We start from the raw sequence: 17,254 nt of genomic DNA, 5'->3' as shown, positions 1-17,254 counted from the left end.
TGCATGGTGAATGTGTCTCCCTCCAAGTACCAATATGAAGTTTGCGAATCAGTGACTGCAGCATCCACATGATACATAAAGTTGGAGATTAACAGAAGACTGCCAGTTGCATCGAGGACCTGCAGCCTGTGGGGGATCGATCAGTGGTTTCTCCCTAAAAGCCACGTCTCATGGACCCATTATGGGTAAACTCATCTCTGTTTATTGTGATGGATAAATCAGCGGCAGTCCCACGGGCAGCTTCTCTCTGAGCACGACAGACGCACGACATGCTTTATTATTATTTATCATTATCAGGCTTCATGCAGCCAACTTCTTATACCACGTTTCCATTTTTCAATCACATACTTCCACATTCACATGTCAACTTCACTCCTGTCACATGTCTCAGCTGTCTTGGCTGAAGTATAAAGGAGAACATGGAAATATAAACCACTCAGGGAGAAATGATTTTGAAGTTGAAAATGAGACGGAGTTAACCTTTCCGGTGCTAAATTATACAGATGTAACATTGGCCAGCAGCCCCCTTTGTGAATACTTCCCATGACAGTCTGGGAGTAACATTCTCATCATGAAGGATGTAGATCAGGGTCCCACAGATGCTGATGACATACACATCTCAAATAATATCCAAAGTTCACCACATCCACACTGCTGTGAATTAATTTCAGACACTAGAGACATCAGCCACACAAACCCCTGTAAAGACAACTGTGGTAGGCCAGCATGTGTGCTTTAATGACACATTTATGAGCATTAATGCTGATAAGTAATTGAAAGAGCATATGGCTGTGAAAGTCATAATTCTCACGGGGTGGACGGAGGGGCAATAAAAGCCTTTCTCCCTTCTCATGAGAGAAGAGGAACTTTTTTATGAATCTGAATTGATTAAAAGTGGACTCAGAGCAGAATGGCGGTATCGATAAAGCTTTAATACATGTGTGACCTTTAATGCAAATGGTTTATTAAAAGGAAAGCAGCAGACGAAGAAAAAATTAGGACCCATTCAGAAATAAAAGAGAAAGTGTGAGAGTATGCTGAATAAAAAAAAATTAAAACAGTCCCAGTTCAGGTCAGAAATAATAAATTCACAATAAAATAAAAACCTGCTGACTCCATAAAAGGGATAAAACAGAATGAGAAAGGTGTTGTGCTCGGGTATCAACAAATAACATTTTCACTCTCCACAGAAACAGATGTTTAACTGAACAGCACAATGTTTCTTATGGAATCAAACTCAGATCTGGATTGATTTATCAGAATCTGTGTTGACGACAGGCTCAGCAGAAAGACGTCACCGAGACTTCCACTCCATCAAGACTGATAGTATTTGTTCCCCTTCCTATTGGAAGCTTCCTGACTGCACACAGCGAGGATGAATGTGTTCAGATCTGAAATGGATAACAAGGACACACAATGTATCACAGAGCTGTTTTTATATTTCTGAGGGATCAGCAGAGGAGCGAGTGTAGTGTATTAGTAGTGTTATATGAGTGTAGTTTTTCAGCGGGGGTCGGAGGACATTTGTCTTCGCTCCCTTGCCTGACATGAACAGATGAACAGATTCTTTTATTCATTCATTTATGTCATTTATGTGTGTATATTTACATATAGTATGTGCATATGAATAACTTCCAGATTCTAGTAATAACTGGAACACCTTTCCAGTTATTACTAGAATCTGTTTGACATTGATTCATAATTTCTTTGGCCAATTGGGGGCAGCAGAAACACGTTGTGAACACAACATTGACATATATCATCACCTTTTAAGTTGATAAGTTGAACTTGTTAATAAACAGTTGCTTATTTCCACATCCAGCAGTTACAGAGCAACATCATTCATATCATTCCTATCATTCATTTTGGAGTCGTGTTTGGGTCACCTGACAAATGTAAGACCAATATTCTCTCTCTCTCTTAACTCTGTTTTTGGTCTCCACCAACTCCCGTGGGAAATATCTGGCTCTTTAGCTGCTAAATGCTTCATTATGTTCACCAGCTGCTCTCTAACTGTGTCTGTCTGCTGTTTGCTGCTGAGCAGGTCGTGTGCAGTGGGTTTTTATAGCTTTTTCTCTGAAAACAGCTGCCTGCTGTGGCCGAAAACAATGCTATGAGAGCGGTAAGATTTAACCAAAGTGTGTAAGCATGCAACTAAAGTCCACTGCGATCACTCAAACTGAGGACATTGCAATTACATGGTCTGCATGTTAAACCCTCATGATGTTTGCAAATTGTCTTTGGTTAAATTTTGTAAAACAAAAATCAAAGAAACAACTCCAGTCCTCACTTTGACTAACAATATTAAGCTTTTTGTCAAAAACACTAGTGTAATTTTTCACTCCAGCCTTAATTTTGAGATTCAACAAAAAGGTCATCCAATCTTGCTTTCACCATTTTTAAATAATTTCCACCATTTCTAAAATTAGCGTTTGTCAGTTAATTTTATATTCATTAATTTATTTATTTTGAACCATTCAAGAGCTTTCTTTCTTCTTCAGTCTAAACAAACTTAGCATGCTTTTATATCCTCATGCTTGGATCGTTGTGATGGTCTCCTAATGGGCATGAATCAAAAAGTGATTTTAAGATTTTACACTTTAGATTAGTGGACCCAGCCTATCTACTCTCCCTTTTTCAACATTCTGAGGACCTCAGCCATGAACTCAGACACTTTTGCATCTGAAAAATAATTTTTTATCAAACTGTGTGTGTATATATTACAGTATGTATGTATTTGTGTTTTTAGGTATATACATTCCATTGTTGTTGCTGTGTTTGTTGTTTGTAATCATATCTTTATTCTTGGAATTTTAATCATCCCTTTTCTTTGTTTTATTCTTCTTTTAATGTTGTTTTTCTCATTGTTTAAGTTGCTCTTTGCAAAGCACTTTGTAATGGCTGGTTTAGATTAGTCGGACATAAATACATTTATAATTTTCATTATTTAATCTACAACAAGATATGTATCAGGGACAGCATAACTCCGGACTGTCTGCACATTCAGAAAATTATCTTTTTCTCGAGTAGCGAGACTAGAAATGTCATGTTGATTTTGACGTGGAAAAGGTCTGCTGTTCTGGGCTCTGTGTGTGTTATTATGCAGACATTATCTTCTTTCAACAAACCCAGGAGTATTTCAACTATACTGCTCAGACAAGCACAACTCTCCCTTTTATGTAAACACACACATGCAGGATCAGTACTTTTTTTTGCATAATGATGGATATGCTTGAAAATGCTGAGCATGTTGGATTATAGGGATGCTACTTTGTTGAGTTGCAGGGCCGTATATTAAGACAAGGCTGCTTCGCTCGCTGTAGCTGGCTGTGCCCTCGGGTATATAAAAGAACCCAACTCATCACAGAGCACAGCACAGCACTCCTAACTAGTGTAGAGGTCATCCACAGAGCTGATCACAGCGAGAAGAAGGGGAAACACGGTGGACAGCAGGATCAAAAGCATCCGGAACGAAGACAAATATCCACTGAGGCATCGTTTGAAAAAAAAGATGAGACAGAAAGAGTGAGAGCCGAGGAGACTTACACTTTAATGTAAAAATCCTTGGTGTGTATTCACATCACGTGAAGTTGTAGTGCATGTAATGTTGGACTGATCCAAGATGAGCCTGGCGTGACACTGAAGCACACTTCAAAGCCGACAAAGCAGCGTTTTGTTGTACCGTAAGTGTAACAGACGTTTCAGATCCCAGCAAGGTTATGAATCTGACTGTGTGCCTTTGAAGTGTCCTAAACAGTTCATTTGCTGCTAGTTTTATGTTTCACTGCTTTGTTTTCAAAAGGAAACACTAACAGCACTAAAGTCAGCAGTGAACTGTGTATTTGCAGCAGGTGAGAAGTCAGAAACAATGGAGGCAAGATTGCCCTAATGTCAGTGTGTAGCACTGGACATAGGATTTAATGTGTTGATGACACAGTATAAGACAAGTGATGAGAAGTTTATTGTTTATTGATTGTGTGAAAGGAATGAATTAAGACACAACACAACAAATTTCAATCGGTTGCAGAGGAGTAGTTTAAACCTTTTCATAAACCGATCGAAAGAAAAATTGCACCATGTAAACGATTAAACTGATTACTGTCTGGCTGCGTTCTTTCTGCGCATGCCCTCCGTCATGATGTAAATGCGTGTAGACGTACGCTTCTCCAAAAAAAGCATGCGTTATTATCATGCCAGGTAGCCTTTGAGGAAAACGGATGCATGAGTATTCATCACTTCTGCGCATGTCACACAGCTGTTCCAATTAAATGTGTCGGTGCATGTAAACACCGGACCGTGTTAGATCACATCCCGTGTAAAGTTGACCCGAAATCTTCAATCGGAACGATTTCAATCAGAATAAAAAAAAGTTCTGAAAAACATGAAGTTGTCCCCCCCAATAAATTATTTCTAAATAAATTATGTGATTGGAAATATATATTTAATAGAAGCTGACTCCACTTTTGAAATAATTCACACATAAACAACCCCTCGCCCCATGTATCCTGCTCAGTGGTCTGAACCATTGCATATACTAAACGAAGTGGGAATTTGGGAAATGAAGTTAACGGTTTACTTTATCCTTTGCTTGCTATTGGACTACATTTCCCAGATTCCATCTCTGTAGCACATGAGTTGCGTCTTCAGTGAGTGAGTCTAGTGGCTGGTGACTGCTAAGACCTGGACCATAGGCTAGTCCTGTGACACATACCTTGTAAGTAACTTTATCCTAACAAAGATAAAGTCTACCCATCAACAGAGTAAAACGTTTAAAAACGTAACCAGACTGTATTTACCGCCTCAAGTGAATTAAATTATCCCCAGCCAGATCTATATTTAGAGGTAGCTAGCTAGCTAGCTTGCTAGATAATGTTACATTGATCATACCCATACAATTTCTTAAGAAAATTCCCCTTAGGGTCCCCCCTAAGTTGTGATGAGATCTGCTCCCCTCGGTTTCAAATGCATAAAATGACTTATGTTTATGGGTTTTTTTTCTTCTTACAGGTGACCTCTTGTGGTCATTTTTAAATAATAATTTTATAAGGCAATGACAAATGAACCCTTTTGTCATTTAGGAGAACTTGACACTCTTGGTTGTAAAAACAAAAAATGCTTTGGATATGACTGCTGGTGACAAAAGACACTGTCCTCTCCTTGAGCTTCATCTGAAAGGCTTCTCCCCAATTTTGAGTTGCCAATTACCCTGTAGCCTACATACTTCCTCCCAGTTGTGCAGTCACCCTAATGTTGCTAGTGCAGTAGTGTGATTCCTCACTGACTTCCCACCCACAAATACTGGGAAATGAGTTAATTGGAGTATTAGGCCTATATGACCAGGAGGTACAGCTATTTAGGATTATTGACCCTTAGAAATTAGCAAGAATTTTGCTCCTTCACAACTGCTTGTCACAGTGATGTTTTCTTGAAGGTTTTAGCAGAATCACAAGTTAATAAAAGCTAAACATCTTGATTGTTTGTGCTCTCAACGGTCAATTGTTCCAAGAAAATAAATCTCATTCTCAGTGGCTACCTCTCTCTCTCTCTCTCTCTCTCACACACACGCACACACACACAGATGTACACACATCTCACCTGCTGCCAGAGTTAAACCAACATGACATTTTCCTGTCCAGCAAACTTCACACTCACGTTGATCTTTTATTCATGAACACCATTTATTTCAAGCTTTTTAAAATGATTGTTAAATGTCTTGATATTTCATGTTACCATCACATAGTTATAGTCTAAAAAGGATTTAACTAGACTATCATATCTTTGATTTAGACTTTATCTGATATCTGTGATCTGTGATATATGTGATTGGTTGGCTAGGACCATGAAAAATAAAAGCACCAACTTTTAATTTAACCCTTTGAACAACCAGAAGGCTTGTGCCAGATGACATAGCAGGCATGCAAACTGGCAGGGGGTGAAAAAGGTGAGAAGGATGCTTGAGCAGAGAAAAACACAGACCCTCAAGACAGATCTGGGAGGACATTCCTTATGTAAAAATAAGCTACTAAATGCTAATTTCTGATGACTTTTAGGATTACCCTGGTGCTGGTCACAAGCTAACAGAATTACAAGATTAAGCAAAATAAAGTACAAAGTATTTCGTTTGGTATTGTAGCCTATCCAACATGTTGAATGGAGGATAGGCTAGTTAATGTAAAAACTAGCGGCAAAAAATTCTGTTTTATCCCGTTTTCTTCTGCTTTTGGTAAGAGCTAGCTCATGCATGCATTACATGTTGTATACATAACGTGTATTTATCTTCTGCTGCAAAGAGAGAGAGATATTGACTTTGTGTATTATGTTGAGGGGTAACATTACGTTCCATTCAGGTTACTGACTGCTGCTGCCACTGTTCTCAGTAAATGAGCCGATCTATTACGGCTTATAAAATATATTTGCAATGTAGGACCATTGAACCTTTGCTACCTCAGATGGTGCCAATATGTTAAATTTCCAGGTCTGGCCCATGGACTAAGATTGACATCACATGCAACGATGTTGGTCAAATTAGCTAGCTAGCTAACGTTTAGTGGTCGATTGGTTATCTAGCTATCAAGATATCAAACTGGTAACATTACTGTAGTCTCTAACCCTAAGATATGTTTTAAGTAATGAGAGTCAGTGTTAGTAATGCTGCCGATGACAAAGCTCTAGAAATCGCAAATACTAATAAAACCAACGGTTTGTGACCAGTGTGGTACTTTCCAGAGACAGAGGCGCCAAATGAGAACAAATTTCCTAATGCTGAGGCAGCAATAAAGAGAATCTCTGTTTTGTCATTACTGAGTTGCAGGAAACTGGGAGGCATCCAGTTAATTTATGTCTTTAATACACTCAACTATTGACTTAACAGGCCTCAGGTTTTCAGGGGACAGGAATGTATACAGCTTAGTGTCATCAGCATATTTAATGGTAACAGTGTATCGGTGGGCAATGTGGCCTTTGGGAAGCATGCACAAACTGAACAAGAGACCAAGAATTGATCCCTGGGGAACACCACGCACAGTCAACCTTTATAAAGTTGCACATGACTCACACTCGGGCAAATTAAGGACTTCCTCACAAATATTTCACTTAACTTCAGGCCTCGGCCTTCATCAATGCAAATTTTGCACTGTGAATATGACAGAAAAGATTATGTGATGTTGTAAGGAACTTCATTAATTTGTTGGAATGCGAGACATTTGCAATTATAAGAAAAGTGGAATTTACACATCTCAACATAAAGACAGCAAATAAGTCATGGTGAGTTTCATTCGATTTTGTTCAGGTTAAAATGCAAATCAACAAAACACCGAGACAGACAGCCCTTTTCACAGTTAAACATTGTTGTTCTACTCAAAAATCTTGATGATCAGAAGACTGGAGATTATTGGGCGTCTTTCATAGTAATTTTACGACTGCTAGAATAAATGCCAGACTGCATGGTGGTCACATGGTGGGAGTTAAAATATTACTGAATAGAAATTAAAAACACTTAAAAACTAGAATGAGGAGTGGATGGAGAGAACAGGTGAAACGGTTTAGATTCTGTTCCGTGTTTCCAAGATGTGGAAACTGATGTTGCTCTTATTATTAGTAATCTTTCTGAAAGATGGCTGTTTAATTTAAAGCTGAATAATTTTCCTTTGTAGATATCAAAATGTTTCTGCAATATTCCAAGGTGTAAATGTTTGCTAGACACTTTTATGATATACTGTAACTATGCTGATAAGTAAGAGCCTCATAGAAACTGTTCCAATTGTCACCAAAAGTTAAAGATACTGTATCAACTGCAATGACAGAGAGTACTTCTGGAGAGTTGTGACAGAATTGAGCAGAGTTGCATGCTGAGAGAATCACAAAGCCAAGATCACATTGAAAGTAAAATTGATAAATAAAGCAATGCTGATGTTTATATGTGAAAACATCAAGTATTATTTTTTGGTTTTGCCTTTTTGTGGTTTTCCTACATGAATTTGTCACCAAACATAGCTATGTATCGATGTATACAAATGTAGCTCCTTCTCTTTCAGTTAAAACACATGTAATGTGTGTAGGATTTGGGATATGTTTTATTACTTGTGTTTATTCATTGTACTGTATATCAGAACCAGTAGAAATAAACATGCTGTATCAGTGGAATGGCCTCAAGTTTATACAGGACCCCTATGTAACCATTTGAGTGCAACTTTCCAAACAATTTACCGTACTGTTATCCCAAACATCACATCAGTTAGGATGCTGACAGATGAAAAAGAGAATTTTTGTATCAAAAGCAACACATCATTTCCTACCAATTAAATATTCAATATTCCAAAGAATCTGAACAAATTTTACTTCAAATATATAAAGTAACTGGTCCAGCCACAACCCTAAACCCTCATTAGTCAGAAAACGTTAAGATACAATAGTGAGCGTACCAAGCAAATTAACAACATTGTATTTACAAAAGTATTGTTTAGTGGCATTTGGATTCAGGCCACTCTGAAATCATTACGGTCTTATTTAGTAAATGATTTTGTCTGCAAAACTCATTCACTCTTAATATAAATTTGTAAATATAACTTTTAAAGATAATTATCAAACACCAAGAGGAAACAGTAAACTACAAAATCTTAATATTACAGTGCAACACGTCATTTATCTTTGGCAGCGCATGTCAGTGATTGTCAATTTCTTGTTTTTATAGTGCAAACAAACAAACAAAATCATTGAGCAAGGGATGTCAGTTTGTACTTTTTCTTCATACAATATTACATAAACAATGTTGTTATGAGCAAAAGCAACAATATTTTTTTTCTACTGACATATTGTGCAGCTGTGGGGTTTTCAGTGTCCCCTCAGCGATAGAGACACATGCTGGTGCTCTGATACAGGTACATGTAGGCGTCACAAAAGAGACGCTTAGCCACACCTTTCATGTCTCGAGGCACCTGATTGGCCAGCTCCACGGGAGACATTTGCAGGTACATGCCGACCTCAGGGCAGGCGTGAACCTCCGGGATGTTGAAGCCGTCTCTCTCTCCTGAACACAATGCACAACTGAGCAAAAGAGTACATGTATAAATGATGCATGTAATGAGACCATGCATAAAAACAGACCACTCACCTTGTCTGTCCGCCATGCTGTCAAAGAAGATCCAGTCTTGGCTTTTTGGTCCGTATTTGATGAAGGACACGTAGTGGCTGGTCTCGATGCAGAGCACAGCGAACAGCTCCAGTTTGTCTCTGGTCAGAGGTATGCTACGACCCAAGTAACCCTTGGGGATGTCCAGAGCAACTGGTTGATGGGACTGGCGTTGAGGATGAGAGTGCACCTGGAAGAAATCACATGAAGTTAGGGCTGCAACTAATGATTATTATCATAATAATATTAAGAGAATGTTTGGTGTTTTTGCTTCATTTTAATTTAATTTAATAAATTACTCATTAAACATTTAGTTGATTATCAAAATGGTTGTCAATTAATTTTCTGTCAATTACCAGGGTTTCAGCACTACATAGGCTCCTGCACCCAGCAATCTATAAATAGAGGGTATGCATGTGATGTCACCGTATGCAGAGTTTTTCTGTCTCCACTATGCACACTCCCCTCTTAGTGGATAGTGGAAAACACTTTCTGCACAAACAGAATGAAACAAATCTGTAAGGGCAGTATGTTGATCGCACCAGTGATTTTGATCAGGCTATATATTCAGACCACTGAGCTCAGATTTTTTGTACAGCTGAGTGCTGACTGATGGCTTTTACTTTTTAAGATGTTTGTTTGTTTCCTCCCTGTAGCACAGCTCTACCCCTTAACAGCAGCCAGAGCTGGTGAAGTGATGATGATCTGGGTTTTATCACATGGAAAAGTGATGTCAATCCATACCCTCTATACTCAACAAGCCCTTAATAACGCTAAAGACAGACACACCTGAGATGAGCACGTCTTGCAGAAGATTTTGAATCCTGTCTGGCTGAAAAGGGGATCTTTAAAACAGTTGATGCACTCTTCCTGGGCCAAGTTTCCACACAGCATGCACTGCTGAGGACCTGAAACACACACCACATGTTGTACCCACTGTGTCTATTTGTGTTGCATGTGTGTGTTTAACAGTACCTTCAGAAAGGAGGTCGGTGATGTCCAGCTCCAGAGAGGGAATGATCTTGTCAAACATCTTGAATTTCTTTCCAAAGCGGGGCATCTGGAGGATGAGGCAGGATGGCACCTGCAATTATAAGACAATGAAAAAAGAGGATCACACCCTGCACAGACAGAATGCACAAAGATGAGAGATGAGAAGATCTGCTGAGAAAACTGTGCAACAGAGCCATCTACTGGAGAATCAACCTAAGAAAGGGAAAGCGTGGGATAAATAGATCTCCTGACCAAAAAGATGAAGAAAACATGTTTTATATTTATTACACAGATTGGCATCGACTGAGCTGACATAGCAGCACAAACACTAGCAATTAGATCTAAGAAAATGTTGGCACTGAAACAAATAATCGATTAATTGGTTAGATGATCTATAGAAAATCTAAAGTAATTGTTCTACTAAAGCATAAAAAAACAACCTGCTTGTTTGCTTGTGACAGCTTAAAAGATTAGGGTGTTTTGTTTTAATATCCTAATAATTAATCATAGTATCATTAGTCAAGGACGCTTTAACATCATGCTCTTATGATGGGAAATGAACCACTAACTCTACAGGTAAGCCTAACACCTGAGCTGCTATTATTGTAACCAGAATATGTCCTAATTAATCTAACAATAGCTGATTAATTGAAGAAATAATTGATAGAGATAAAAATGATCACTGCCAGTTTAATTAACTCAGTTTAACCTGATAAAAAGAGAAATTGCAAATGTGTGAACTTTTTGTAGAGCGTCATGCTACTGCTAATGCTAATCATTCCATCAAATAACACAAATGTGGTTAATTAGCATTCCAGGATATGAAAAGTGTAATGTAATCTCACCTCTGCCAGCTTGAGTCCTGCATTGTGGAAGGAATGTTCGAGCAGCTGCTGGACTGTAGGCAGCACCAGGCTGTGGTTCTGGTCCAAGAAGATCTGATAGCAGTAACTCTCCTGCACTTTACCACCTGCAGAGCTAAATGGGAGAGGGAGAGAAATGTGGAGGTGAACATAACTTTCTTCAAAAGTTCATTGTATTAAAGCTATGTAGTGGGAAATAGCATTTAGCTGTGGTGTTCTAACTGTACAGTTTGAGTAGAGGCTCCAGTGCAAGAATGTGGTGCATGATGACAGTAAGGAATTCCTCTGGATCTGAAAGACAACATCCACATCAACAGTCACTTTAAACCAAAAAACAAAAAACAAATCAGCTTCCAGATTAAACTGACCCTTCTCATCTGTGGTGAAGGAGTGACTGTAGCCGTGTTTCTGCAGCTGCTGCCGGAGCTTCATGATGTGCCGCCCTTCCACAAAGCCCTTACTGCAAAGAACATACAGAGAGCATGACATATAGAGTATTTATACATTATTAAATTACCACAAAATTAATTACATGTTTTGCAAAATACATAAAAGCACACACCTGCGGAGGGGATTAACAATGTCATGGAGCAGTGTTTTCTGAATTGGGGCATCTTGAGGTTCTGTTGATTTAAACAGCATGGAGTCCAACACAGAGGAGCAGGAAAACAAGCTGAAAGCACAGACAGAAACAAAAGGTATGACATGAAAAAAAACCCACATTACAGTACGTTCTACAAACAAATGCAAGTTTTTAAATTTGGCTTTCAACATTGCAAGCAGCCGCTTTCGATTCCTTTCAGCTACAAGCTACAAAAAATATATATCTGCAGAGAAAACTATCTGGAACTATCTAGAGAGTGGTAATCAAGTACAGTAAACAATACTGTACATGGGAACCATTTTTAAAGCTCTCAGTGCATTCATTTCAGGGATGCTCAGCATTTTAAAATGCATAATTGACAGTCAAAAAACAAACAAACACTGCCTTCATGAGACATGTTTGACTTAGCAACTGCATTACCACGGACTGTAGTATACCTTTTCCAAAAAAGTATTGTTCACAGAGATAGTCTATCAACTCAAGCTAATTTCAAGTCTCTGCAAGTTGAATTCCATAGCGTACAGAAATGATCAGTCTGGAATGTGGGAAATCATCCTAAAAAATACTGATGTGATTTGGACAATGGTCTACAATATTGTAAAGTACATGTCATTTGTATAGTTAATGGGATAAAACCAGCTGAACTTCCAATGAAGACCTTAAAATGCATATTATTTATTGTCATGTTCATCGTCCTGACCTGAAGAGGGCAGCATCCATGTAGCAGGAGTTGCAGTGGCCTTGGATCCCCCTCATTCGTCCAATCAAAATCTGGTTAACCTGCTCTGTGCTGATAGGAGGAACAGTCTCCAGCTTCCCTGTACTGTACTCTATCGCTCTCTCTAAAGTAACACAAACACACACACATAAACCATTGTGTATGTAAACACATAAAACCATAACACATTATACAACATGCATGTTCAGCTGGTGATGATTGCTGATGCGTTGGAAAATGTAGCATTCTGCTTTGAGTGGGATGGTCATTTCTGTACAGTTATTAGAGAAACCATAAACATACAATATGTGCATTCTGTACTCTAAATACAACCCTTGTCTACTCACAGCAGTGTATTTTTGGTCTGGGGCTGTTTTTCATGCTTTTCTTTGGACAAAGAGTTACTCAAGAGTAAACAGAAATGAGATCAATCTTGTTCTGACCTGTGTCTTCCTGTTTTGGCATCCTCTCGCTGAGATCGACTGATGTGCTCTGAAATCGTGAGTCAGGACGGCAGGAGCTAAGCTTCAGAAACAGAGCTCTCTTGGGGGGACATTGGAAGAAACGCTCATTTTTGAAGGTACCATCACTTACTCCTTTGTCCTCCTCCTGGAGACAGATATACACAGAAGAATAATGCCATTACATTCAAGATTAAATGAAAGGAAAAAAAACTACTGGCTTAGAACTACTATAAACATTGACCTGTCACAGAAAGTAACCGCACACTTAGGAGATTGTTTCCATATAAGATGATGTGTTCCCATAATTGTATGTATCATATTTCAATTAGATTTTAATCTGCACAGTAACATATCAGTATAAATATTACCAGCTCTAGTCCAGCCATGAGTTCCTGCCGGTCAGGCAGAAAGCCGATCCAGCGGATGATTCCATATAAATTGCCTGCACCCAAGGTCACCTCTACCACAGAGTTCACACTCAGATCCAACCGCAGATCATCAGTGTTTGGATCCACCAGGGGTGTATCAACGTCCATGCTCTCTGGCTCTACAGTAAAGAATATATTTGGGTCAAACTTGTTGGAAATAGCTTCACACTTCATCATTGAGTTTAGTATAGAGTTGCTCAAACCTGCAGGCACCTCCCCCCTAGCAACCGAGTGTAGTGGAACTTCAACTTCGCCCCCTCTCTTTCCATTCTCATCTGTGTCCTGAAAACAGCAGCAAAGAAAAATTATAAATGTACTGCAAACTGTTAACGTTGTACCGAAGGGGGTGACAAAATAAATTTTTAATTTGAAGGTTTGGTTGTATTAGAGAATTCAAGGATGGGCAGGAGCATACAAACTGTGACAGCATGGTGTTTGATGGCTATGATGGATATGAGTAAAAAAAAAAAAAAAAAAGATTAATTGTAAGCATCGCCTTATATACAGTACATACAAAAGGATGCCAGAACAGCTACTGAGCAGGTAGGATCGACAGTGATCATGTGACCAACTGTGAAAAGTCACAAAAGAGGCCAGGCTTGTTGCAAGTTTCACTGACTTACATTTTAAGACTTTTAAGACCTTTTTAATGTTAATCATAACAAAATATAGAAAATAAGGTAAATTTTATCATTGTAAAAATATATATATTTTTTTTTTATAAAAAACAAACACAATTGGTCACATATCAGTAACAAGTAACATAATTAGTCTGTGTGACAGGTATGTTTTATTCACCAGCAGCGTACCAAGGAATGACTGCATTTTAAAACATGATTTAAACCATATTTATCTCCAGACCATTTGTGGCACAATTGTTTTTCTTTTAGATTTACATTTAAAAAGGTTCAGTATGTAACATTTAGGAGCAGCTTTTGGCAGAAATTTAATATAATATTTAAAAGTACGTTTTCATTAGTGTATAATCACCTGGAAATAAGAATTGCTGTGTTTTCGTTACCTTAGAATGAGCTGTTTTTATCTACAGAGGGGAGCGGGTCCCCTTCCACAGAGGCTGCCATGTTGCATCGCCATGTTTCTACAGTAGCCCAGAACGGACAAACCAAACACTGGCTCTAGATAGGCCCGTTTGCGTTTTTCACGAGTCTCGCTGCCTCTGTAGTTTCTCCTACACGCTTGGAACGGGAGGGTGAGGCGAGCGGTGTTCAAATGGTTGAAATGGTTGCAAACTGCAGTTTCACCGCTAGATGCCACTAAATCCTGCACACTGGACCTTTAAACTAAAAAACTGAAATATCACTTACCGTGGAGATCCGAACAATTTGTTGTCCACCCTTTTCCTGCACATCCACCACCATTCCATGGCGACATTTATCACTGATGAAGTAAGTGACTCTATCCCCTGGGATTAGCTTCTCTGTTTCTGGTTGTGGGGAGGGCTTGGGGACGGAGGGTGACAAGGAGCTGGGATCCGCAGGCCTGACTCTGGAGAATGGGGCAAAAATGCCACAATCTTTCACACAGGAGAAGAGGGTTTTATGCTGGTAGGACCCATCAGTATTCCCCTTCCCCTTGTCTGCTCCCTGTGGGGACAGAAGCATAACAGCATCCCTGAATTAATATCACTTGCACTCTCAATTTATATATCTAAAGGCTCAGTTCACCCAAATAACAAAAAAATCTTTATTTTTAAAATATAAACACATAACATAGTGTTGAGGCCAATTTATGCTATGTATTAATAATAATACATAGTAGTAATACATGTAACTATGTATTGAGTGTATTACTTATATACCTGAAAAGCTATTATTGGCCAATATATCAGCCAGAACAACTGAGTTTCATTTGCTGATGTTTTGAGATATCTGTCTCAGATTTCTGCCTCCACACTACCGCGATAAAATGGAGGTGAATAGAACTTTGTTTGTGGTGCTCATAGCTCTGAAAAAATACAATTAAATGTGGTGTTTTGCACCCTAAATTATGTTAAAATGTACTGTTTCACTGAACTACTTTCTTTGTCTTCCAAGACAAAACGTGACAGTGTGTTCTGTGGATTATCCTGAATAACAGGAACATTGTTTCTGGAAACAAATGTTGCTGTTTAATTTTTTAAATGTAATTTTTCAGTGATGTAAGCACCACAAACGTAATGTATGTAGAAAATAGTTCCAATGAAAACTGTTCACAACCACACAGTCTCTGTGAATTATACGCTACCAGTTATTCAGACAGTTTGTGTGCAAGAAATAGAAAGCAAATGAAATTGTTCACATACTGTATAAGGAGAAAGTCTGAAGGACTAGTTCAAAAGAAAAAGGACAAAGAAATCAATACTTTTTCAAACATAATTTAAGGTGCTAAACACCATATTTAACTGTATGTGCTGAGTTCCGGGAACATCACAAACCCAATACAGTTCACCTCCATTGTGTTGAAGTGGAGGCAGAAATATCAGAGATGCAAAATGATATGCATGGATAGATACCAGCAGGAGAAAGCAAGAAAAGCAAAGCAAATTATTTCTTTTTTTTCTGATTTGGTCGCACCAACACTTTAAAGTCCCACCTGCAGTTCAATGCCAAAGAACGTTCCTGATAAGGGACAGGTATATGAAGGCTCTGTCATTCTTCCAATGTAGCGAATGATGCCTCTAAGCTTCTCTCCTCCTTCCTCCACAGTCACTGCGGTCCCCTCAGTGAGTCCTAGTGCTGTTTGAAGAGCATCTCTCCTTCTGAACCACTTCAGCCGCTCTGCGTCATCAGGCAGGGCCTGCAGCAGCTCGGCTTCCTCTGCGCTCAGCTCTTCCATGCTACTCGCCTCTAGTTTATAATCTAACAGTGAACGTGAGCCCAGGACGATGACGGGCAACTTTGTGGGAGAATGAGATATTTTGAGTTCTAACTGGTGCCTGTGTTCACTGATGTAACAGATGCAGCCAGCACTGATGTGTCCTGGGTGCTGAGGTTTTCTTGTTATGATAAAGTACAGGTTGTTTGGTGACGTCATGTTGCTGAGGCCAGGAGATGTGGCAGGGTGCTGTACAGAAACACACACAGTACACACACACACACACACACAGGTGTTACTACAGTAACAATAAGCCTATTTTCAATTTTGAAGACAAAACTCAAGCTAGCTCGCTGACTAAGCTAGCTACAACACGAACTGCCGTTAGTGTACAACGTCAAAACAGAAATCATTATAAACGTTAAATGTCACGTCAGTGGTAACGTTGCAACTTTAATCTAGAATAGTTCAGATTGTTTTCCTTACTTTCTCGAGCATTTGAGAAAACGTTAGCGTTACCTTCACTCGTTAAGCAACTTTAAAGTTTGCTTTCTGTTTTATCGTCGCTCAAACCAGCTGCGTTTAGTTTCACTTCCCTTTTCATTTCTTTTCAGCGCGGCGCCATCGGCATTCCACACTCTGACGGAAAAGACGGCTTGAGTTTGTGAACCACGTAAACGACTTATTGGCAATGATGTAGTTCTTCGAAAGAAGTCATTAATGTTATAATATTTTGTGACGCTGTTGTTTTCAAATCAGTTGACAGCCAGCAGCAAGTCATTCGACAGAGGTCCTGGGAAATGTAGTCCCTCAGCACGGTCTTACAGACAACTAACAACCAGGCTTAGTCACGTGGGACTGTGTTAAAATCTGGTTACATAGGGTGTATAGTTTGAACAAGTGCTTATCTCCCAGTTTGCTATCTTTGCAGCTTCATTCTGTAGTTGGTTATAGCTGAAAGTGGGTAATGTCTACCAGTTTACAGCCTTGCTAATTGGTTATTCCATTATCAGAAAGGCTTTTTCAAATTTAAGGGCCCCCCCCCCCCCAAAATAAAAGACATGGTATATATATCATGGTATGATTTCTGCATAACCCCAACATAGTGGAGGGGAATTATTGTCTCTGTTGCGCGTTGATAACCAGAGGAAAGACCAAAACCCAACAACTGAGTGTTTATGCATTGGGGATGTTTAGACAGCTACTGCGCTGATGCGATGAAAATATTTTTCATGCATGTTGT

General features: G+C 39.0%; 1 protein-coding gene across 2 annotated transcripts; it reads right to left on the bottom strand.

Annotated features, from left to right (window-relative positions):
* Positions 1 to 8,054: 8,054 nt before the first annotated feature.
* cyldl (cylindromatosis (turban tumor syndrome), like) lies at positions 8,055 to 16,826 on the bottom strand. Of its 2 annotated transcripts, XM_044199897.1 has the most exons (16): positions 16,498 to 16,826; positions 15,790 to 16,260; positions 14,523 to 14,801; positions 13,613 to 13,639; positions 13,401 to 13,479; positions 13,138 to 13,316; positions 12,749 to 12,914; positions 12,288 to 12,429; positions 11,546 to 11,656; positions 11,352 to 11,443; positions 11,211 to 11,274; positions 10,966 to 11,098; positions 10,103 to 10,211; positions 9,917 to 10,035; positions 9,110 to 9,317; positions 8,055 to 9,025 (listed from the first exon to the last, which is right to left on the bottom strand). In XM_044199897.1, the coding sequence occupies exons 1-16, from the start codon at positions 16,507 to 16,509 to the stop codon at positions 8,841 to 8,843; spliced, it is 2,376 nt and encodes a 791-aa protein (XP_044055832.1). In that variant the 5' UTR covers positions 16,510 to 16,826; the 3' UTR covers positions 8,055 to 8,840. The 2 variants fall into 2 exon arrangements, with proteins under 2 accessions (XP_044055832.1, XP_044055834.1); XM_044199899.1 differs by lacking the exon at positions 13,613 to 13,639 and having other exon boundaries at positions 16,498 to 16,825.
* Between the last annotated feature and the right edge of the window lie 428 nt (positions 16,827 to 17,254).

This window comes from Siniperca chuatsi, linkage group LG6 (assembly GCF_020085105.1).
Source record: "Siniperca chuatsi isolate FFG_IHB_CAS linkage group LG6, ASM2008510v1, whole genome shotgun sequence".
NCBI classification, from domain to species: Eukaryota; Metazoa; Chordata; class Actinopteri; order Centrarchiformes; family Sinipercidae; genus Siniperca; species Siniperca chuatsi.
This window is presented reverse-complemented; position numbering and strand designations above follow the sequence as displayed.

Bases quoted from the DNA above. Each gene is read 5' to 3' on its own strand.
- cyldl (XM_044199897.1), bottom strand. The intron at 13,480-13,612 runs GTATGCTCCTGC...TGCTGTTTTCAG, and splicing joins ACACCATGCTGTCACAGTTT to GACACAGATGAGAATGGAAA. The intron at 9,026-9,109 runs GTGAGTGGTCTG...CATTGTGTTCAG, and splicing joins CAGCATGGCGGACAGACAAG to GAGAGAGAGACGGCTTCAAC.